Here is a 24,605-nt window from a genome sequence, read left to right as displayed (position 1 = left end):
GCTGAATGATAAATAACAGAGACATGGCTTTCAGATTTGGACCCTTGTGGAGAAATATACACATTTCAGACTCAATTATTATTATTATTATTGAAAACTAGAACCCCTGGTGCTCAGCTTGTATCATTCAAGCAACTGGTTGAGCTCCCTCACTGCGGGCTTGGGGAAGCCATGTTGAAGCCTCCCATTTGACAGCCGGCGTGAGGAAGCCGTCCGCGCGGTGACACGGTGTGGGTTGTGTGTTTATAAACGAACTCTCTTCTCCCTCTCAGTGGCCGTTCCTGCAGCAGCGCCCCCGGCGTGCCCGCCCAAGGCCGCCGCTAACGGGGCTCCCCCGGCGCCTCGCCTCGCCGTGTCCTCCCGAGCCGCGGTGGTAGCCAGGATGGAAGGCGCGGCCCAGGGGGGCCTGCAGACCGTCATGAAGTGGAAGACAGTGGTTGCCATCTTCGTGGTGGTGGTGGTCTACCTCGTCACGGGAGGTCTCGTCTTCCGGGCGTTGGAGCAGCCCTTTGAGAGCAGCCAAAAGAACACGATTGCCTTGGAGAAGGCGGAATTCCTGCGGGATCATGTCTGTGTGAGCCCACAGGAGCTGGAGACGCTGATCCAGGTGAGCAGGGAGGGAGCCAGCCATCGCCTCGCCAGCGGGGGGAGAGGGCGGCCTGGACTTCTGTCTTTCTGGCTCACTGAGCCTTGCCTTTGGTCGAGATGCTTCTGCTGGTGAGGGCGGATCTCTCTGGGAGGTGACGTTTGAGTGGAGACCCGTGACAGGGTGCGGGGGAGGGGTCCCCCAGACCACACAGCAGCAGGCGGTGTTCTGCATCACCTGCTCTGGGATGCGGTGCTCAGCGGCCGCAGCAGGCTGAGGGCTTTGGATTGTCAAGTTCAAGGCCACTTATGTAGGCTGATTAACTGTTAAGTCTGTGTGAGATGCTGGGTAAGAGGGTGGCCTGGAAGCCAGAGAAAGAATTTTAAGCAAGCAGGGGTGTCTTAACCTGTCCCAGGTGAGTGAGAACGAAGCAGAGAAAAGGTCACCAGAAGTGGGATGGGGAGGCCGCGAGTGACTTGGAGAGGTTTGGGTGGCTTTGTGAGGGTGAAGCAATCAGGACGTTCGTAACAGCGATGAGCAAGGCGCTGTTCTGAACATTCACTGCGTGTCAGGCACCGTGCTGGGGCCTTTCTGTACTTTGGATAGGAAGGAAAAAATATTCAAAAAAAATGGGGGTGGAGAACTTTGTGCTCTTGCCGGCGGAAGCCAGGCAGAGGATGCAGAGGTCGGGTGGCGTTGGCGGGGCTAAGTGAGGCTGGAAGGGAGTGTGAGGGACAGGGGGTCATCTAAGGCGGCATGAGGAAGGACGTGAAGCAGGATGCTTGAGAAGCGCCTCAGGCGGAGAGGACCGAGTCCCAGGAAGAGGACAGGAGGGCCACCAAGAGCCCAGTTGGAGGGCTTCACCATGGAGGTGATGGAGGGTGGAGCTTCTGAGGCTGCGATTTGGTTTCCAGTCTGCACACCCTCCTGAACCACGAGGCATACTGGTGGAGGGCGGTGACACTCACGGAGGCAAGGGAGAGCCCCGTTTTTCTGGGGACTCTAAAGTTTGGAAGGCAGAGGGATGGAGAAGACAGCTTTCACAATTCCTTTTGGCCCTGGTGTGACCCACATTAAATTCTAACGGTAAGAGAATGCTGGATGGAGAAGACAGCTTTCACAATTCCTTTTGGCCCTGGTGTGACCCACATTAAATTCTAACGGTAAGAGAATGCTGGAGTGCGTAGCCTATCCCTTCTCCAGCAGATCTTCCCGACCCAGGAATCGAACTGGGGTCTCCTGCATTGCAGGCAGATTCTTAACCAACTGAGCTACCTGTGAACCCCAAGAGAAAAATGAATATCATATGTTAGTGCACGTGGGCTTCCCAGGTAGCTCAGTGATAAAAAAATCCACTTGCCAATGCAGGAGTTGCAAGAGACATAAGTTTGATCCCTGGGTCGGGAGGATCCCCTGGAGGAGGAAATGGCAACCCACGCCAGTATTCTTGCCTGGAGAATCCCATGGACAGAGGAGTCTGGCTGGCTACAGTTTATGGGTCACAAAGTGTCAGACACAACTTAGTGACTAAGCATGTACCGCATTTTAATGCATGTATGTAGAATCTATTAATAGAAAAATGGTACAGGTGAACCTAGTTCCAGGTCAGGAATAGAGATGCAGACGTGTGGACTCAGCAGTGGGGGCAGGGGGCTGGGGGTGGGGGAGGAAGAGGAGGGGGGGCAGATTGGGAGGTTAGGATTGACACGTACGCACTACCATGTGTAAAATAGATGGTGGGAAGCTGCTCTATAACACAGGGAGCTCAACTGGGTGCTCTGTGATGACGTAGAGGGGTGGGGTGGGGGGCAGTTGGGAGTATATATGCATATAACTGAAACTGACACAACATTGTAAAGCAAGTGTAATCCGATAAAACATTCTAAGGGTTACTACTCATCAGTTTGCTGTAGGAGTCACAAGTCTGGGCTGGCTTATTTATCTATGTCCAGCTCCACTGATAGGGCGGGGAATTCTGAGGCCGCTTATGATCTGGCCCCTTAATTGTCGTTGTATCTTTTTTTTGTTAGTATATAATCTTTTAAATGTTTCTATAATCCGACTTGGTGGTGGTGGTTTAGTCACTAAGTTGTGTCTGACTCTTGCGAGCCCATGGACTGTAGCCCACCAAGCTCTTCTGTCCATGGGGTTTCCAGCAAGAGTACTGGAGTGGGTTGCCATTTCCTTATCCAGGGGATCTACCCGACACATGGATCGAAACCATGTCTCCTATATTGGTAGACGGATTCTTTACCATTGAGCCACCTCAGACTTGACTCTTAAGTTTAATAGAAATATACATTTTCCTTCTGGGAATGCATATGACTTCAGACTATGTCCTACAATTTTTATTAAAAAAAAATAAAATCTTACAACTTGAAAAGATAAGGGCAGTGTTTCATACCACTCTTTCTTAGATGGCCTTGTCTTTTTTTTTTTTTTCCTTTCATGGGAAAATACTAACAGTTTTGTGATGATGAGAGTGTTGCGCTGATCTGTTTAGCACAGGTTTAAGGCTCGAATTGCTGTAAAGAATGGAGGACATAATTCTGGAGTAATTTTAAGTAAGGAGTTATACTTATACATGCTGCATTGATATGTAATGAGACCCTTTTTATTTAGTTGCAGTACATGTAATAACCTAATAGGTGGCCTGGATTGAATCTGGACTCATGCCTGAATTTTCCTTCCTTAGACGGGGGCGGGGGAGATATTGGGGAAAGGGATCATGTCTTATTATCTTTGCATTCACATGTAGCCTCTGCATGGCTTTGCATATAATTATTACCCAAGAGAGAAATGCTTTTGGAATGAGATATCAAATGAAATCGCTAACACTGGTGATGCCATGAGGTATCTGAGCTTATTCATGCATTTCTTTATTAACTCAGTATTTTCCTATTGTGCATTCTTTGGTCTTTTCCTTTATGAAAGAATTCAGAGGCTAGAATGAAGGACAGGATGACAGAGGGTAGTTCTGGTGCCGCCGTTAAGATCCATCCTTTGATTTCAAAGCTTCCTCTGTGAAATGAGGGGTGTGTGTGTGTGAGTGTGTGTGTGCCCATGAGATCATTTTTATAACAATTTAAAAATCTACCCTTTGTTAGGTATCCATCGTGAGCTGGGCACCTTCTATCCATCATCTCATTTAATCTCTTCAATAACATTCTAAGTTGGTACTACAATACCCATTTCACAGGTAAAGAAACTGACGCTAAAAGAGGTTGAATGCCTTCCCAACCATCAGTGTGGCAGAGCTGGGATTCAAAGTGAGGTTTGCCTGACTTTTCCTTGCCTCACCCAGTCAGTCTTTAACCCTTGCAGTAGTTCTTGCTTGATCATTAGCTTAATTCTCTCTTAAACATTTGCTTCATGTTTAACGCTTTCCAGAATTTTAGCAGAGTCAAAAAGCATTGGAGTTCCTTGCTCTCTAACAGAAAACATTGCTCCCCCCCCTTTTATATGTATTGACTCTCAGTCCTGGATATGGGACACTTTAAGATCTCCATCTACTGTGGTGTAAAGGTTTATGCCTGTGTTTATCGACAGTTTTTGAAGGTTAAGCAGTTAAAATCCTGAACCTATGTCAATTAAGAATCAAATTATTGGGGCTTCCCTGGTGGCTCCGTGGTAAAGAATCTGCCTGCCAATGCAGGGGACACGGGTTTAGTCCCTGGTTCAGGAAGATCCCATGTGCTGAGGGGCAACTAAGCCCGTGTGCCACAGCTGTTGAGCTGGTGCTCGAGAACCCGGGGCCACGATTCCTGAGCCCTTGCGAGATAACTGCTGAAACCCGTGCTCCTCAGCAAGAGAAGCCGCTGTAGTCAGAGGCCCCTGCATCCCAGTTAGGAGCCCCGGCCCGCCGCAGCTGGGGAAAGCCCGCACAGCAATGGAGACCCAGCACAGCCAATAATAATATCAATGAAGAACCAAATTATTATGCTCTACCCTTCAGTTCACTGCTTCCTTCATAGGCTGTAAGTGGCAGCACCTTCGGACCAGGGAGCATCCTCTCACTTTAGGGTGTCCCTCTGGGCAGCGCTCCCTGGAGTGCTCATAAGAAGCATGGTGTTTAGCAGCGTTTTCAGGGTGCTGTGTTCTTTCTAGGCTGGAAAAATAGTGTTATTGTATCTCAGCGATACTTTTATCTAATAGGTAAAAGGTTAGACTGATGGTATTTATCTGGTGGTGTCGGGACTCTTGGCCGAATTGAGCGAACCACTCATAGAGCTAATTTGGAAGGTGTAATTCATATTATTAATAACAAAAGCAGAGTAGTTGGAATAGTTTGAGTGGTAGTCGCTCAGTCTTTGCGACCCCATGGACTGTAGCCCTTTAGGCCCCTCTCTGCATGGGAGTCTCCAGGCAAGAACACTGGAGTGAAGATGCCAGTCATTGGGATCTTCCTGACCCAGGGATTGAACCCAGGTCTCCTACATTTCAGAGAGATTCTTTACCGTCTGAGCCACTGGAACAGCCTAACCCCCATGAAATGCCTGGATAGCTTAAAAGAGCCATAGCTGGGGAGGGGTTTTTTGGGAGTACCGGGGGACTGCAGAGGAGACAGGTGGGTCACCATCCGTGACCTCGATGCTATTATGGAGGAGACTGATGAATAGACTCATCTGTGCGTTCTTTACATTGCTATTGAACTTCCGTTATATCGGGTAACAGGCTGGATGTTGGGGACAGGAAACATGAGAGTACAATGCACCTTCAGCAAGTTACAAATCTCTCTGTGATTCTATTTCATTATCAATAAAATGTGCCGAAAACCCCTCACCCTTAAGGCATTGAGAGGATTAAATTCTGTAATTCCTGAGAAGGACTTTGAACTGTGCTGGGCATTTGGTGAGTACTCAAAAAAAAAAAAAAAAAGGTAGATATTGCTGCTGCTGCTGTTTGTAGTGTTATTCAAGGAGCTCAGAAGTTTAAGCAGTGCTTCCTGATGGGGAGTAGGTTGCTTCCTGGGGGGAACGCATCTGACAACATCTGGAGACATTTTCTATGTCACCACTGGAGAGATGGTGCAGGAGGTTAGTGGGAAGAGGCCAGGGATGCTGCTAAAGGCCAGTCCACTCATCACAACGAGTCATCCAGTCTCACTTGGGAGGAGATTGAGCAACCTTGGCGGAAGAGGCGTGTCAGCCGGTAACTGAAAGTCACTGGAATGGAGCTATTTCCCCTCAATTTTATTGAGATATAATTAACGTATATCCCTGTGTAACTTTAAGGTGTGCAGCATAATGGTTTGAGTGTTTATTGTGAAGTGACTACTGTAAAAAGTTGAGTGGGCATCCATCATCTCAGATCGGTCCAACAGAGAGAAACTTTTTTTTCATTGTGGTGAGACCTCTTAGGTTTCCTTTCTTAAAGCTTTCATATATACCATATAGCAGTGTTCATTACAGCCATCAAATTGTACCTTCCATTCTGAGGACTTAGGACTGGAAGTCTGTAGCTTTCCAGCACCTTCCTCCAACTCTCCTTCCCCCACCCCCATCTCTAATATTTTTCTCTATGAGTTTTTTTTTTAAAAAAATTTCACACATAAGTGAAATCATGCAAACATTTGTCTTTCTCCATCTGATGTATTTAACTTCGCATAATGTCCTTAAGGTCCATCTGTGCTTGTGCAAATGGCAGGATGTCCTCATCTTTTGAGGGCTGAATAATATTCCGTTATATCTCGATCTATCTATGTGGACGTCTTCATCCATTCATCTGTCAGTGGCCACTCAGGTTGTTTGCACATCTCGTCTCCTGTAAATGATGCTAGGAGCGCGGGGGTGCAGATATCTCTGCTGGTTAGTGTTTATGTTTCCTTTGGATGTATTCCCAGAAGTGGAATTGCTGGATCATATGGTAATTCTATTTTTAATTTTTGAGGAAGCTCATACTGTTTTCTGTGGTTGTACCAGTTTCCAATCCCATGAACAGTGCCCGAGATTCCCTTTTCTTCGCATTCTTGCCAGCATTGTTATCTCTTATCCTTTGGATGATGGCTGGCATGGAGTTCCGTGAAGTGTGTGAACAGTGGGATCCCGGGGAGGCCAGCAGAGGTCAGCAAGGACTTGGTGGTATTTGTCTCCTTTAGTTCCTACGGCGATCGTGTGAGGACTGTCTGTTGTGCACTTCCAGAGGAGGAAACTGAGGCAGCCGAGGTGCAGTTGCATGCTCGAGGACACCTGAGTAGTGGGTTGGAGGATCCCAGATTTACTCCTGGCAGTCTGACCCGCGTGCCATTCTCTTATACCCAGTGTGTTGGAACAGAGACGCAGAATGCGGGAAGGATCTGTTCAGAACTTGCCCTGAAGGGCTTCCCGCCAGCCTGGGGGGCCCATTGAGGGAGCTGCAGGTGGTCCGCATGCCTTGAGCTGGGAGCTGTGGGAGAGCTGGTGGGGGACGGGGTTGAACCTGAGAGGTGGTCAGAGAGGCTTGCCAAGGAGTTCGGGCATCATGCTGTGGGCAGTGGGGACTCGCTGAAAGATTCAAGAAGGTCGCGATGTGACGGACGTTTTCTGTTGGAAAGATAGCTCTGTTGGCAATGATGTCGGGTTGGAGGCAGGAGAAGCTGGAGGAAGGGAGAGTCTTTTGGAAGAACACCGGGCCCTCACAGGTGGGCTGTGTAGAGATGACAGTGGATGAGGCCGTATTTAAGGGAGTCTGACAAAGCCAACCTAGAAGCGACTCATTTCTCACTCAGCAAAGCTGTGTAGAGGGCCTGCCCCGGGCCCCGCATCCCCGCCTCTTCAAGCGGAGGCCACACGGGCCGCGTAGCTTGGCAGGCAGCACCCACACTCGAGTCACTCTTCCCGTGGTAAGTTTTGCTTTCTGCTCACGGGCTGTGTGACCTGGGTGAGAGATGGCATCACTGCAGCCTTAGCTTCTCTTTCTGTAGAATGAGATTATGAAGATAGCGTCCACCTGTTAGGGAGGTCTGAGGATTAAACAAACAAGCTCAGCTACTCCGAGCTACGGTGATTGCTACTATTTATTTCTTAGGGAAGGCAGGAAAAAAAGAAATTTAGAAAGCCCCTCAACCATGTGCATCCTGGGGTTTTCTGTTCAAGGTAAAGAGAAGACAGCTCTTGAAACGCCCTATGGGGCTTCAAGTCCTAAGTTTCCTAACTGACCAATGTTCTTGATTTGCTTCGCCTGTTCATGTGTCAAGTCCGCTTCGCAGAGATGACTCTCCCGAGCGCTGAGCTGGGCTGCTGAGTCCATGTGCTGAGTCGCTGTGGCCGGAGCCCAGGGAAGCCACCTAGCAGTTTTGTGTTTCATTGAGGGGACTTCCCCCGCCACCAAGATCATCATTTTTACCCTCAGCTTTGGTGGGGTCGCTTGGCCTCAGGAGATTCAGTAAACACCAGGCTGGCTTCGTGGCCTTGGTTCCCCTGACTGTTCCCCTGTGGGGCTTGAGACACACGTGGGAGAATCTCAGGGGCCCGGTGGATGGAGGCAGCCCCGGGGAGTGGGTCACTGGGACAGCGGTATGACCAGTGACTGCAGAGTGGGCTGAGTGAGAGCCTTGGTGCTCCGGTCCTGACGGCTGTTTGTCCCTCAGGGAGGCACGTCCACCTTCTAGTTTTTGCCCTGGGGCCAGGTCGTTAACCCGAGCTGGGCCTCAGCAGCTCAGTCCGCAGAGTCCACAGAAGACCAATCTGTCAGTGGACTCTTACACTTGAGACCCGGGGAGAGAGTCTGCAGACGACGGTAATCGGGAGATTTCCTGCGGAGCTATTGTCATCATAACAAATAGCTACCGTTTATTGGTTGGTTCCTTTCCTCTAGGCATGTTCTAAGTGCTTTAATCCTTTAACCCTTGCAACAGACCTACAGGTAGGATCTATCATCATCATTCAGTTTCCTGGATGAGCGAATAAATTCTGAGAAGTTAAGCAACTTGCCCAAGGCCACACAGTAAATAAGTGGTTAAATTGGGATTTGAGCCTCGGAATGCCGGACTCCAGAGACCAGACGTCTAACCACTGTGCTAGACTTCTCACTTGAGTCGATGGTCTGCATCCTCCATACTATGTCTGAGCTTCTTCTGAAAACTTTCACTCCAAGGAAAAGACTGGAGGGAGAAGGAGACGTTTTTAGCTGACATGGTACTGCTGTCCAGTTGCTGAGTCATGTCAACACTTTACGACCCCATGAACTGCAGCACTGTCCTGCACTGTTTCCCAGAGTTTGCTCAGATTCCTGTCCATCGAGTCGGTGATGCCATCCAACCAGCTCCTCCTCTGTCATCCCCTTCTCCTCCTGCCTTCAATCTTTCCCAGCATCAGGGTCTTCTCCAGTGAGTCAGCTCTTCACATCAGGTGGCTAAAGTATTGGAGCTTCAGCTTAAGCATCAGTCCTTCCAATGAATATTCAGGACTGATTTCCTTTAGGATAAACTGGTGGGATCTCCTTGCAGTCCAAGGGACTCTCAAGAGTCTTCTCCAACACCACAGTTCAAAAGCATCAGTTTTTCAGCACTCAGCCTTTTTTATGGTCCAACTCTCACATCCGTACATGACTATTGGAAAAACAATAGCTTTGACTATATAGGCCTTTGTTGGCAAAATGATGTCTTTGCTTCTTAATACACTATCTGGGTTTGTCCTAACTTTCCTTCCAAGCAGCAAGCATTTTTTAATTTCATGACTGCAGTCACTATCTACAGTGATTTTGGAGCCCAGGAAGAGAATATCTGTCACTGCTTCCACTTTTTCCCCTTTTATTTGCCATGAAGTGATGGGACCAGTTGCCATGATCTTAGTTTTTTGAATGTTGAGTTTCAGGCCAGCTTTTTCACTCTCCTCTTTCACCCTCATCAAGAGTCTCTTTTGTTCCTCTTCTGCCATTAGAGTCATATTGTCTGTATATTTGAGGTTGTTGATATTTCTCCTGGCAATCTTGATTCCAGCTTGTGATTCATCCAGCCCAGCAGTTCGAACGATGTACTCTGCATAGAAGTTAAATAAGGAGGGTGACAATATACAGCCTTGTCTTACTCCTTTCCCAATTTTGAACCAGTCAATCACAGGACTGTAGCACTCCACATGTGGACTGTTGTGTGTTCAAAGAAGGAGGTATCAAGGAAGGAAAAGACCATGAGCCCCTTACCTCATTAAACCTAGAACTACTTTTCCTATGATGGGGCTGGGGCCGCCCCTCCTCATTTGGAGTCTTGGGAGGAGGGGGTGAGATAATGCACATAGGTGCTCAGCAGAGTTCCCAGCACAGAGTTGGCATTTAGGAAACAGTATTTCCTCCCCCCTGTTCCAGCTTTCGCCTCCAAAGCCAAGTGCAGGGAACAGAAGCGAACCGAGAATGATAAGCACACCCTGAGGGCTTGCCTTTCTTTGGCAGGTAAATAAGATACATTGAGTAGGTTTTTGAAGTCATCGTTCCCACCAACTCGATTGGAGAGTCACTTCCTTCCACGAGCATCTTATCTCTGTGCTCTCACACACCACTAGTGCTTACTTCCCTGCCTCCAGTAGAGTTGTTTTTGGAAGCTTCCCCTTGAGACTTGTCGGGAAGAAAGCAGTGGAACATTCATCCTCTGGAACCATCAAGGGATAAAATCATGAGGCGGCTTCCCTGACTGACAGGGGAGGGAGCTTCGGCCTGTGTGGGTGAGGATCCACACTGGTCATTTTTCAGGCCCTGAATTCATAGACATTTAAAGACTTTGAGCGTCTTAGGTGTGTCTGGTGTGGTTGCAGGGCTGCGGTTTCTCCTGGAAATGGTCCTGCTGGAGAGAGGGGTGTTTCATGGGAGTGGATTTAGTGTTGGATGGCTCAGATGGTAAAGAATCTGCCTGCAATGCAAGGGACCTGGGTTTCATCCCTGGAGGAGGAAATGACAACCCACTCCAGGATTCTTGCCTGGAGAATTCCATGGACAGAGGAGCCTGGCAGGCCCTGGGGTCACAGAGAGCTGGATGCGACGGAGCGACTAACTGAGGTGCTCACAGGGAGGACGTAGGACTTTCTTGGTCGTGGCACAAGCAAGAAAGGTTCCTCTCTCTCTGGAGAGTGTCCTGAGGGCACCTTGTGTGAACCCCACCCCCCAGCCCGGCCCCACAGTGAGCAGATTGCCTCGCTGTCCGGAAGGCTGACTTCCGTCCCCGGCACACTTCAGGCCTTGTCTTGTCCAGCTGCTTCATCCTCAGAACCCTCATGACCTTCTCTTCAAGCTGGTCCTCTGTCTGAAGAAAGACTGAAGCTTCCTGCGGCCTGCCATGGGCTGGCTCTGGAGTTTCCTGAAGTGGGAACCTCTGGGGTGGGTCCCTTCTCATCCTGCTGGGTCTCCGCCTCCCGGACTGGTTCAGTGCCTTTTTCTGTTGGTGAGCAGGATCCTTGCCACTGGTTTTCACTTGGTGATCGTGGAAGGTTTTTTATTCTTTGGTAATAAATGCTTAGAGCCTTGGATCGTGTCCTCAGTCTTAAGGCCTCGGGCTCTTTTTGATGGGTACTGTTTGACATCGTTGATGAGGCCCTGATTGTGTGCAGGCTGGGGTGAGGCTGTTCACGTGTGTTCCTGAGCCTCGTATTTTCACTCCTCATTAGCCCAAGGGGTAACTGCTGTTACTGCCCACATTTACTGATGCTGCGGGCCCTGGTTAAGTCCTCCTAACCAGCTAGTGGGAAAAGTGGATATGGAGTTCAGATTTTCTGACTCCAGAGCCCATGCTTGCTCTCTTTTAATTTTATTTATTTTTTTAATTGGTGGAAAATTGCTTTACAATGTTGTTTTGGTTTCTGCTCTACAGCAGTGAGAATCAGTCATCATTACACACACACACACATATCTCTTCCCTCCTGAGCCTCCCACCATCCCACCCCTCTGGGTTGTTGCAGAGCCCCAGGCTGGGCTCCCTGTCTTATTTAGCAACTTCCCACTAACTGCTTTACACACGATAGTGTATGTATGTCAGTGCTACTTTCTCAGTTTCTCCCACCCTCACCTTCTCCAACTGTGTCCCCAGATCCATTCTCTACTAGGTTCATCAGTACCATTTTTCTAGGTTCCATATACATGTGTTAATATATGATGCTTGTTGTTCTCTTCCTGACTTACTTCACTCTGTATAAGAGCCTCTAGGTTCATCCACCTCCCTACAACTGACTCAAATTTGTTCTTTTTAATGGCTGAGTAATAATATTCCATTTGTATAAATGTACCACAACCTCTTTATCCATTCATCTGTTGATGGACATCTAGGTTGCTTCCGTATCCTGGCTACTGTAAATATTGTTGCAGTGAATATTCAGTTCAGTTCAGTTGCACAGTCATATCCGACTCTTTGCAACCCCATGGACTGCAGCACACCAGGCCTCCCTGTCCATCACCAGCTCCCGGAGTTTACTCAAACTCATGTCCATCGAGTCGGTGATGCCATCCAACCATCTCATCCTCTGTTGTCCCCTTCTCCTGTTTTCAATCTTTCCCAGCATCACGATCTTTCCAGTGAGTCAGCTCTTCACATCAGGTGGCCAAAGTATTGTAGTTTCAGTGTCAGTCCTTCCAATGAATATTCAGGACTGATTTCCTTTAGGGTGAACTGGTTGGATCTCCTTGCAGTCCACAGGACTCTCAAGAGTTTTCTCCAACACCACAGTTCAAAAGCATCAATTCTTTGGTGCTCAGCTTTCTTTATAGTCCAACTCTCACATCCATGCATGACTACTGGAAAAACCATAGCCTTGACTAGACAGAGCTTTGCTGGCAAAATAATGTCTCTGCTTTTTTATATGCTGTTTAGGTTGGTCATAGCTTTTCTTCCAAGAAGCAAGCATCTTTTAATTTCGTGGCTACAGTCACCATCTGCAGTGATTTTGGAGCCCAAGAAACTAAAGTCTGCCACTGTTTCCATTGTTTTCCCATCTATTTCCCATGAAGTGATGGGACCTGATGCCATGATCTTAGTTTTCTGAATTTTGAGTTTTAAGCCAGCTTTTAAACTCTCTTCTTTCACTTTAATCAAAAGGCTCTTTAGTTCTTCTCTTTCTGCCCAAAGGGTGGTGTCATCTGTGTATCTGATATTTCTCCTGGCAATCTTGATTCCAGCCTGTGCTTGGGGGTACATGTATCTTTCAGAATTGTGGTTTTCTTAGGTTATATACCAGTAATGGAATTGCTGGGTCATATGGTTGATTTATTCCTAGTTTTTTAAAGTAACCTCCATGCTGTTCTCCATAGTGGCTGTGTCAGTTTACATTCCCACCAGCAGTGCCGGAGGCTCGCTTTTCTCTGCGTCCTCTGCAGCGTTTAATGTCTATAGATTTCTGATGATGGCCCTTCTGACTGGTGTGAGGCGATGCCTCACTGTAGTTCTGTTTTGCATTTTTCTAATAATGAGTGATGTTGAGCATATTTTCATGGGTTTATTGGCCATCTATACGTCTTCTTTGAAGAAATGCCTGTTTAGGTCTTCTGCCCATTTTTTGATTGGGTTGTTTATTTTTCTGATATTGAACTATGGGAGCTGCTTATATATTGTGTAGATTAACCCTTTGTCAGTTGCTTCATTTGCAATTATTTTCTCCCATTCTAAGGGTTGTCTTTTTATCTTGTTTATGGCTTCCTTTGGTGTTTGAAAACTCTCAAGTTTTATTAGGTCCCATTTGTTTATTTTTGTTTTTATTTCCATTAATCTAGGAGGTGGATCAGAGAGAATCTAGCTGCGATTTATGTCAAAGAGTGTGCTGCCTATGTTTTCCTCTAAGAGTGTTATAGTTTCTGCTCTTACATTTAGGTCTTTAATCCATTTTGAGTTTCTTTTTGTGTATGGTGTTAGGAAGTGTTCTAATTTCATTCTAGTAAGCATAGCTGTCTAGTTTTCCCAGCACCACTGATTGAAGAGGCTCTCTTTTCTCCATTGTATATTCTTGCCTCCTTTGTCAAAGATAAGTTCCCCATAGGTGAGCCCATGCTCTCCTAATCAGGTCCTATCCTTGGCTTGACACGGTGGGGTTGAAGAATGTGTAACTGTATCAGGAGAAATTCCTCCTGGCTAAGGGAAAACCCACTTAAACCACAGGATCAGAAAGCTCCTTCCTGAAAGTCAGGGCTTGCCTTCAGACCCAGAGCTCCCTCCCAACATACAGAGAGCATCCGTGCCAGGGCCAGGGGCTCGGCTGTGGGCTCTGGTCTTAGAGACTCATTTCTCTGGTCAAGGAGGAGTTAATCTGTGTTGTGAGCAGCTGCAGGAGAGACTGAGCAGGATGCTGTGGTCCTGGGCATGGACCTTTGACGTTGTCATGGTGACCGAAGCTGCTTTTCTGCAGACAGAAAGCCAGAGATCTTGAGCTGTCAAACTTTCTCCCCACAAGCAGGAGCTGTTGGTTAATCTGCATGACCCCTGAACATTGCCCAAGGTGGTGACATTTACCATTCTCTTCTTCTGCCCCAAATCACTCATTCACTCACTTAGTCACTCACTCACTCATTCATTCGTTAATGCAACAAATCTTTTGATTGCCTGCTGTGTGCCAGACTTGATGCTAAGTACTGGGGACATGATGGTGAATGAAAGGCAGACGTCATCCCCAACGTCTTGGAGCTTATAACTAGGATGGCCAAACATCTCAGCTTTTGTAGCTCTGGAATATTTGTGAATAGCACCTCTTTTCCTTTCAAATGTTTCTCTGTTTGAAAGATAAATTACATGGTCACCCTGCTGATTGGTAACGGGAGAAGCCAACCTAATGCCAATAGTCACACAGATAGGTGTAAATAAAAACAGATAGAAATTGACTCTGCGTATTGGAAGGAGAAGGCAATGGCACCCCACTCCAGTACTCTTGCCTGGAAAATCCCATGGACGGAGGAGCCTGATAGGCTACAGTCCATGGGGTCGCAAAGAGTCAGACACGGCCGAGCGACTTCACTTTCACTTTTCCCTTTCATCCACTGGAGAAGGAAATGGCAACCCACTCCAGTATTCTTGCCTGGAGAATCCCAGGGACGGGGGAGCCTGGTGGGCTGCCGTCTATGGGATCGCACAGAGTCAGACACGACTGAAGTGACTTAGCAAAAAAAAAAATTCGTTGGAAGGACTGATGCTGAAGCTGAAACTCCAATACTTTGGCCACCTGATGCAAAGAGCCGACTCATTGGAAAAGACCCTGGTGCTGGGAAAGATTGAAGGCAGAAGAAGACAGAGATAGAGGATGAGATAGTTGGATGGCATCACCTTCTCAATGGACAAGAGTTTGAGCAAACTCCAAGAGATGGTGAAGGACCGGGAAGCCTGGGGTGCTGCAGTCCATTAGGTTGCAAAGAGTCGGACAGGACCGAGTGACTGAACAACAGCAACAAAAACCAGATGTAAGCTGCAGAAGCAAAGCAGCTGGAGCCGGGAGGCATGTGAGCAGAACTGACTCAGCAGACGGGCAGCAGGAGCTGAGGGTTGGGCCCCCGTGGTGGAAGGAGGCCAGAATGTCTGGGAACTCGGGAGGAAGAGAGTGTTGTGGCCAGAGTTCTGTTGGCAAGGGAGACGGACGTTGGAGCCAGGGAGGGGCGGGACCCCACAGGGCCTGATGTTGGATTTCTCCTGAGAGCTCTGACTGTTTCAGGCAGCAGGTGACATGATCCAGTCAGTCAATCAGTCCATTGCCATTTTGGCCCCTCACGTAAAACCGGAGCGTAGCGGCCGTAGTAATGAGCTGGTCTTTAGTCATTCAGTCATCCATTCATCAGCCAAACATTTATGGAATGCCACCTATAGCACTTCGCTAAGTGTTCTCTGGATTTCTGAACTGTTTTATCCTCAGAGGTGAGAAAACTTAGGTCCGGGATGAACCCTTCATGAACCCCACCCGCTGTCCATGGTAGGTGTGCCCTGCTTGGCCTGTAAGCATCAAATGCTCACATTTGCCTCTGTGCTAGCCTTCCCTGGTGTCTGCGGGAGTCCTTCCCAGGTCTTCCCTGGTGGCTCAGACAGTAAAGAATCTGCCTGCAGTGCAGGAGACCTGGGTTTGATCCCTGGGTCGGGAAGATTCCCTAGAGAAGGAAATGGCAACCCACTGCAGTATCCTTGCCTGGAGAATCCCACAGACAGAGAAGCCTGGTGGGCTACAAGTCCATGGGGTCACAAAGAATCGGACTTGACTGAGTGACCAACACTTATAGACTCATTGGCTCTTCATCATTTTCCCACCCCTTTTCCAAGTTTGTGAGCTTTTTGAGGTTGGGGCTATGTCTTTTATCCGTATATCCCTTATGCCTGGCACAGTGGCTGGTCCATGGCAGATGCTTGCAGTTGAATGAGCGGTGCTTATATATCTGTTTCGGAGACTAAGAGCCCTTCATTTAGAACCTTCCCAGAGTGAAGCGGAAAGCGAGTTTCTTTCTGTGCACTCGGAGACCTTTCCTTCCAGTCAGGTCATCAAGAGTACATGTCTGTGTTCTTTATGCATGAGCAGACTCCTTGGTGTTGAAAGCCCCAGAGTTTTACATGTTTAGGAACATGACAGTTTTAGGGAAAGAATGACTCCTGAGACAGGCACTCAGCAGCCTGTGGAAATCCTCGCCGTGAGCCGAGTTCACAGCAGCATCAGCCTTCTCCTCCCCTGACCTGGGCCCTCCCTTCTTCCAAGCGGCCATTTTTTTAAAAAATTGGAGGGTAATTACTTTACGGTGTGGTGTTCATTTTTGCTGTCCGGCAGCGTGAATCAGCTGTGTGCATCCATGCATTTCCTCCCAGTTGAGCCTCCCTCGCACACCATCCCACCCCTCCAGGTCATTACCCAAGCAGCCTTTTGCGCAGGAAGTCTGGACCACAGCCGAGGCAGCAGGTGACCTCTGCTGAGTGCAGAATCGGGTTCTTTGTGCCCAAAGGTGCAGCTCAGGCGAGCTCAAGTGGCTCTCCCGGCCGCTGCCCTGAAGTCAGAAGGCACTGCCCTTTCTCCAGCTGAGTGGTCATGTGGAAGATTGTTCACAGTGTGCAAGAAAGGCCTGCAGCCTCTGGCCTGTCTCTGCAGGCTCCCACTTCATTACTATTATTGTTTATATCCCTGAGGTTGTTGATTCCATCACTGTTTAGTGAAGAAGATCTAAAGCTTTTAAGCCAGAAATTAAAGAGCTAATGGCAATTGGCATGACACTAGAAAATGAATTTGCAAATGCCAAGTCAGTGTTCTAAAATCACTCTCATAAAAATAAAAAAAAACCCAGAAATGAATGCTGTAGTATCCACATTTATCTACAAATGTGCATGTGTTTGTTCTTTGTTTAAAGTGAAGCAAAAATCTCAGTTAACAAGATTCTAAAAAAATTCTTAAATTAAAAAAATTTTTAGTGGCATATAGTTAAATTCCTCTGCCTTTTCTAAACCTAGCTTGTACATATGGAAGTTCTTGGTTCACATATTGCTGAAGCCTAGCTTGAAGGGTTTTGAGCATTACCTTGCTAGCATGTGAAATGAGTGCAATCGTATGGTAGTTTGAACATTCTTTGGCATTGTACGTCTTTGGGATTGGAATGAAAACTAACCTTTTCTAATCCTGTGGCCACTGCTGAGTTTTCCAAATTTGCTGGCATGTTGAGTGCAGCACTTTCACAGTATCATCTTTTAGGACTTGAAATAGCTCAACTGGAATTCCATCGCCTCCACTAGCTTTGTTCGTAGTGATGCTTCCTAAGGCCCACTTGACTTCACACTCAACATCTACTTCTGCTTCACTGACTACGCTAAAGCCTTTGACTGTGTGGATCAGAACAAACTGTGGAAAATTCTGAAAGAGATGGGAATACCAGACTACCTTACTCGTCTCCCGAGAAACCTGTATGCAGGTCAAGAGGAACAGTTAGAACCTTACATGGAACAACTGACAGGTTCAAATTTGGGAAAGGAGTATTGCAAGGCTGTATATTGTCACCTTGCTTGTTTAAATTCTATGCAGAGTACATCACGTGAAACGCTGGGCTGGATGAACCACAAGCTAGAATTAAGATTGCTGGGAGAAATATCAATACCCTCAGATATACAGAGAAATGATACATAAGTGATACACTGTAAGTGTATCGAAAGTGTACGGTAAGTGATATACACAGTGACACCACTGTGAAGAGGAATGAAAGAGCTTCTTGATGAGGGTGAAAGAGGATGATGAAAAAGCTGGCTTAAAACTCGACATTCAAAAAAGCCGAAATCATGGCATCTGGTCCCATCGCTTCATGGTAAATAGAAGGGAGAAAAGTAAAGGCAGTGACAGACTCTTTTTTTCTGGGGCTCCATAATCACTATAGACAGTGACTGCAACCATGAAGTTAGAAGACACTTGCTTCTTGGAAGGAAAGCTATGACAAACCTAGACAGCATATTAGAAAGCAGAGACATTAGTTTGCCGACAAAGATCCATAGAGTCAAGCTATGGCTTTTCCAGTAGTGTGTGAAATGGATGTGAGTGTTGGACCATAAGGACAATGAGTGCTGAAGAATTGATGCTCTTGAACTGTGTGTTGGAGAAGACTCTTGAGAGTCCCTTGGACTGCAAAGAGATCCAGCCAGTCCATCCTAAAGGAAATCAGTCCTGAATATTCACTGGAAGGACTGATACTGAAGCTCCAATACTTTGGCCACCTGATGAGAAGAGTCGACTCCTTGGAAAAGACTCTTATGCTGGGAAAGACTGAAGGCAAAGGGAGAAGAGGGTGGTAGAGGATCAAATGGTTAGATAGCATCACTGACTCAGAGGACATGAATTTGCAGGTGCTGTGTTAGACTCTGATGATTAGAAAAATAAAAAATGATGCAAGATGCCTGCTCCCTGTTCTTCAGAAGCTTCTAGCCCAGAATTCATTGTCTCACTAGCTCACTTATATGGTATTACTGTGGCCACATACTGCTCTAAAGGTTTCTTTTCATTTAGTCTTTACAGTGATCGTTTGAGGTAGGGGTTAGCAACTGAGGAACAGAGAAGTTAGATAATTTGCCCAAGCTTAAGAGGCAGGTAGAACTGGGCTCTGGACACAGGCAGTCTGACTCCAAAACCCATGCTTTTTCACCATGATGCTCTGCCCCTGTTGGGGAAACTGACATGGCTTGAGGCCGGTCGTTACGAGTCCGGTCGTTACCAGTCCGGTGTAATTGGTGCCGGAAGATAAGGAAACACTCAGGCCCCTATTCACAGAGCAGGAGTCTCCAACTCAACCTGGGGAACCCCAAGAAGGACCTCATTCTCCTGTGAGAAGGAGGAGTGATTATCTCTTGGTCATGCTCTCAAGGGACATGGCCTTGCATCTGCACATATGGGTGTTGAGCTGAGTCAACAGATTCTGTTTAAGAACCACAGTACACAATGTATCATTTAAGTCTGAAGCTGAGGGTTGCTTATCTGTCTTTATGGAGAACATGCATTGTCCCTCCCTTCTTGGTAGAAACAGGCAGACGAGATGAAAAGCTGGTTGATGAGCATTAGCCTTACTGAGGAAGGGAGGGTTTCACCTTTTGTCTTATGAAAAATGAGGATCAGAAGTACAAATTCTCCATACTTCTCCATGCTGTCCTTTTTCAGGTAGAAGAAGGTGATGTATCAGATAAGCTTTAGAAAACAGGTTTGCAAGGTGGGCAGAGAGTTATCTGTGGGGGACAGGAGAAGGCCCGAGTCAAAGGTGGACTTGCAACCATACCCAGCTCTGTTGCCTGCTAACTACTACAAAGTGGGCAAGTTACTTTATTTCTATCATTTCATTTATAAACAATGGGGATGATAATAGGGTTTGTTATTACAGGGTTTTTGTTCGGGTTGAATAAGATAAGGAGGCGTATTGTAAATCCTGGCTCCTAGGAATATTTTTGTGAGTGTTCTCGAGCTTTCTTCAGAGGCTCCGGGATTGCTTCTGTTCCTTGTCTGCCCACGCATCAAACTGCTCATCTGAGAGAGTGCTGCCAAGTGCTGATTCACCTTCTAAGGGGCACAGGAAATGAAATATTAATCTGGTATTAATATCGAGCACTCAAGAGTAAGAAAGAGTCCAAGCAGAAAACTGTTGACTTAAAAAGTAGTCACAATCTAGAAGCTGAGAGTTATATTTTATTTGGTGAGAATTTTTAGGACTTCAAGCCCAGGAGACAGCATCTCAAGTAGCCCTGAAAGAACTGTTCCAAGGAGGTGGGAGGGGAGTCAGGTTATAGAGAAGTTTGCAGCAAGGGGCAGGTAGGAAATCTGAACACTGAAAGATTATTGCTAATTTAGGAAAACCAGGTATCTCATAAAGAAGACTGAGGGCTGAAGAATTGATGCTTTTGAACTGTGGTGCTGGAGGAGATGCTTGAGAGTCCCTTGGACTGCTTGGAGATCCAACCAGTCTATCCTAAAGGAAATGAACCCTGAATGTTCATTGGAAGGTTTGATGCTGAAGCTGAAGCTACAATACTTTGGCCACCTGATGTGAAGAGCTGACTCACTGGAAAAGACCCTGATGCTGAGAAGGATTGAAGGCAGGAGGAGAAGGGGACGACAGAGGATGAGGTGGATGAATGGCATCACCGACTCAGTGGACGTGAGTTTGAGCAAACATGGGAGATAGTGAAGGACAGGGAATGTTGGTGTGCTGCAGTCCACGGGGTCGCAAAGAGTTGGACACGACTGAGCGACTGAACAACAACAACAAGATATCTCAAGTTAAGGAATTTAGCCTTTTTCTGTGTATGGGAGGATATGAGAGTCTGGGTGTACTGAAATCATTCCTTTCACGTGCCTCTCAGTTATCTGGGGACAGCTTCCTGCCATCTGATTGTTCACATCCTTAGTTCCTTGCTCACCTTAGGGAGTGGCGGCCGCTCATAGCAGCTCGATGGCTACCTGATAGCAGGCATGGTTCTCCCTGGGCTCAGGAAGTCGCCTGTGGAGGGCTGGAATCGAGGATCACTGTGGCATCCTTGTTTACTGATATGGCAGGAAGTACTCCATTGCACAAAGCTACAATGAGCACAAGATAGCAGAAGCATCCCTTTTTCACGATGTGATTAATCATCTGTTAAATCTCAAGCTCTCTCCAGTGCAGTGGCGATAGAAGGAATAATCCTCTTGGATTTCGCTCAGACAGCAATGAATCAGAATTCCGGGAGCTGCTTTTCTAGCCCAGTGGAAAAAATTTTTTTTTCCCCAGAAATTGGGTAGACTCATCTTTGATAGGAATAGTCTCAAATTCAGAGAGAGTGGGGGCATGCTTCAGACATTCTCCTTAGGACCAGAGTGAGTTTTCAACATCACTTGGGAAATTTGTTTCTCAGTGTGGAGAGGCTGAGTCCAAACTGAGATGAAAGGGTGACAGTTAGTTCGTCTGAAAGTTTATTGATCTTTTCAGAGCAGATACATGTATCTCTGCCTCCTTAGAGTACTGGATGCTTTCAAATTTCTCTTATTTCATCATTCCATGTAGTCAAAGAGAGAAAACTAATTCTATGTGGTAAGGCACAATTTGGAAGGTAAAAGGGCTCCTCCAATATATCTTGGTCCCACATGACAGTGTTTGACTAGGTGAGTCATTAATATATTCCCAGGTGCTAAGGAACCGAGTTATAGAACTTTCTACCCCCAAAGAAATAACTAGTGATGGTAGCAGGGAAAGCTCGCTTGCTCAGACCGTGGGCTCCGGATGGGCTGTTCAGCTCATGTTGGGTTTCTCTCTCTTGTTCTTCAAACAGATTCTCTGCTCCTGCTGTCCAGTCTGCAGGTGGCCGTCTCTGTACGTTTATAACCAGGCTGTAAATAAAGCTCTGATGAAAGCCTGCTCTCTCGATCCCCTGGGGACTCGAGGAAAGGCTAATATTTGCACACACCTGGATACTCAGGGCAGCAGGAAAATAAACAGCATCCTCGTATCCCCCATGGCACTGAAGGTGCTCGCTCTGCCTTTTTATGCGCTGGCCTGGTTCCTGGCTGGGGAAGATCCCCAGGAGGAGGCATGGCTACCCACTCCAGTATTCTTGCCTGGAGAATCCCAGGAGGAGCCTGGCGGGCGATAGTCCATGGGGTCCCAGAGAGTCAGACACGACTGAGTGAGGGAGTGTGCGGCACACGCAGGTCTTGGGGAAGGCTTATTTATGCGAGACGCTGAGGTGGTGAGTCTGTTAGGATGGCTGGTCTGCTCAGCCAGCACAGGTCTGTCTGCTGCACTGGCCATCTGCCCGGGTGGGAGGTGAGGACTGTGTCCGTCAGTCTCCCTCTCCCATGACCTCTTGTAGACCTTTGGGGTGTCTCCTCCCAGAGGGCGGGGGCAGCCTGCTCTCTAGAGGCAGGGAGCTGGGCTAAGAGGATCTGCATGAGCTAAGAGGATCTGAGATAGGGAGAAAGAGGACCACAGAGAATGGAGGGAAGCTGCCTTCCTGGCACTTAGGGTGATGATCGTCCGGGTGCCAATGCGGAGCATCCGCTTGCTGGCTTGGCCGGGCAGGAGATGTGCGATCATTGGCAAGGTCCTTGTTCCTCTGTCTCATGTGTTGCTGGGGGATGCCTGTGTCACAGGTCACCATGAGGGTTAACTGAATTAATCTATGCACTGGCAAGTACTTAGGATTCCTGTTATTATTAATACCATTGGGTACGAAATGACAGGGCATGCTGTCTGAAGTCATATATCCATCAAAAAATTCTGACAGCAACCCTGAAAGGCAGGGTCCCTTATTTAAAAATCTTTAATAGATGTATGTGACTGCGCTGGGTCTTAGTTGCAGCATGCGGGATCTTTCGTTGCAGCATGCAAACTCTGGGTTGCAGCACGTGGGCTCTAGTTCCCTGACCAGGAATTGAACCTAGGGCCCCCCGGCATTGGGAGCACAGAGTCCTAGCCACTGTCCCACCAGGGGAAGTCCCTCCTTCATTTTAAAGACGAGAAAACCGAGGCTCAGAGAAGCCGAATACCTTGCATGGGCTAGACATGTACACTTTACCTGCAAACTTTCCCCATTGCAAGCGGAATATATGAAGTGCTTATACTCTTTTTCTGTGCTGAGGACTTCTTGGAATCAAGAGGTGCCTCACTGGGGGGTGGCTCCAGTTTTCCTCTCTGATCCGCCCCACCGCTGTTGTTTGAAGGATGTGTATGGTGTGGTTCTTCCCTGGGATGTGAAGCAGCCTTTCCATTCACTTCTGCTGCTGAAATATTGATATGTGAAATGCTTCTGAAGCAGGAGACATAAAAAGCCACTGTGGCAAACAAATAAATCTTATACTTCCCCTTCTTACCTGGGGCCCCTCCGCCGCAGATGTGCGAGGTGCTGGGAGGATGCTGTACCCTGTTGTTGGGGCTTAGAGTCATCAGGGGCACTTCTGAGCTGTAATGACTGTGGGCTGCCCACCGCCTTTCTCAGTCTCCCAGGGCTTGTGGCTTTCCTTCTCTCCACTAATGGCTGAAAGCGCGCCTGCTCTGAGGACATTTATGAAACCACTTCCCCGCCACCCTCATCTTGGCTCCACCCCTGGCTGAATATCTCCTTCCTAAATCCTTTTGCTGACTGTGCCCTCTGACGTGAAGAACGCTGAAGACCTGGAGCCACTCTGTGCCCTCGGACAAGGTCCTTTCCTTTTGTCCCCGAGCTGTAAGCATCAGTAAGAAGGCTGCGTGTCCTGGATAACGCCTGTCCTGCAGTCCAGGCTGACTCATGAACCAAGCCCCTTTCCTTCCGCGAGTGTGGACAGTAGATCAAACCGTCCCCACGGTCGTTGGCGTTGGTGCCGACGCCTCTGATCGTCGCCTTCCTCAGTCTCAGACAAGCCGAGTGATTCCTGCTCCACCTCTGTCTTCCTCCTGGGTGCCACGTGAGGAAACAAACAGATGATCTCACAGAGTGCACGGGTCACAGGAGGAAAGCCGCAGACAGTTAGTGGTCCCCCGAGGGCCGTCGCTCACCCCGGAGCAGCACTAAAGCTCATGATGGTGTCGCGAGCTGCCTGAAGCTCTGATTTATGCAGCCCGGCCTTGCCCTGTGGGACGGCGGCAACCAGGGAGCTCTTCACGCCCCCCTTCCTTCCCATCAGCCTCAGATCTGCCTCGGCCTGTGAGAGGCTGCAGTCTCCCTCCCTTTCTGGGGGTCCTGATGCACGAGAGGTGAGGGGTGGAGGGGGCAGGAAGGAAGGAGCTTCCTTTACCACTTGTTTTCCAGTTTCATTGAGATTAAATTGACATTTTAATGTTGTGGAAGTTTAAGGTGTACCATGTATTTATTTGATACACTTAGTTATTGCAAAATGATGACCACTGTAGCATTCGCTAACATCCCCATCACACACTATATACACTGCTATATATATGAATATTCTGTAATAAGTTATATGGGAAAAGAATCTGAAAAAGATTGGAGATATGTATATATATATATATATATGTATATATATGGACTTCCCAGGTGGCTCAGTGGTAAATAATCTGCTTGTTGATGCAGGAGACAAAGGAGAGGTGGGTTCGATCCCCAGGTTGGGAAGATCCCCTGGAGAAGGAAATGGCAACCCACTCCAGTACTCTTGCTTGGAAAATGCCATGGATGGAGGAGCCTGATAGACTCATGAGATTGCAAAGAGTCGGACCCAACTGAGCACTCATGTGTGCACGCAACGCTATATATATCTGATTCACTCTGCTGTGAATCAAGAATCTCCATTCTTTTTCAGATTCTTTTCCCATACACGTTATTACAGAATATTGAGTAGCATCCCTGGGCTGTCCACTAGGTCCTTATTGATTATTTTATATATACAGTAGTGTATATATGTTAATCCCAAGCTCCTAATTTATCACCTCCCCCTAGGTTTCCCCTTTGGTAACCTTAAGTTTGATTCCCAGATCTGTGAGTATGTTTCCGTTTTGTAAATAAGTTAGAAACAGATGCTTTTAGATCCATATGTGTTTATGTTCACTTGTGTGTGACTCTTTGCGACCCCATGGGCTGTAGCCCGCCAGGCTCCTCTGTCCATGGGATTTTCCAGGCAAGAATCCTGGAGTGGGTTGCCACTTCCTACTCCAGGGGATCTTCCCGACCCAGGGATCGAACCCTCATCTCTTACATCTCCCG

The 24,605-nt window shown here is 47.6% G+C and overlaps 1 protein-coding gene and 1 long non-coding RNA gene across 2 annotated transcripts in view; one reads left to right on the top strand and one right to left on the bottom strand.

Annotated features, from left to right (window-relative positions):
* KCNK10 (potassium two pore domain channel subfamily K member 10) overlaps positions 1–24,605 on the top strand; it is a 145,166-nt gene that overhangs the window by 55,813 nt on the left and 64,748 nt on the right. The window contains exon 2 of the mRNA XM_081510321.1: positions 273–607. Within this exon, the coding sequence (XP_081366447.1) occupies positions 273–607 (335 nt within the window). The remainder of the gene's footprint in view (positions 1–272; positions 608–24,605) is intronic.
* Positions 20,874–23,329, bottom strand: LOC145513572 (uncharacterized). The gene is made up of 3 exons (XR_014059525.1): positions 22,783–23,329; positions 22,488–22,692; positions 20,874–21,300 (listed from the first exon to the last, which is right to left on the bottom strand). It is a non-coding gene; the product is annotated as an uncharacterized LOC145513572 (long non-coding RNA).

Source organism: Giraffa tippelskirchi, chromosome 7 (genome assembly GCF_054371585.1).
Source record: "Giraffa tippelskirchi isolate mGirTip1 chromosome 7, T2T-mGirTip1v1.2.pri, whole genome shotgun sequence".
Taxonomy (NCBI): domain Eukaryota; kingdom Metazoa; phylum Chordata; class Mammalia; order Artiodactyla; family Giraffidae; genus Giraffa; species Giraffa tippelskirchi.
This window is presented reverse-complemented; position numbering and strand designations above follow the sequence as displayed.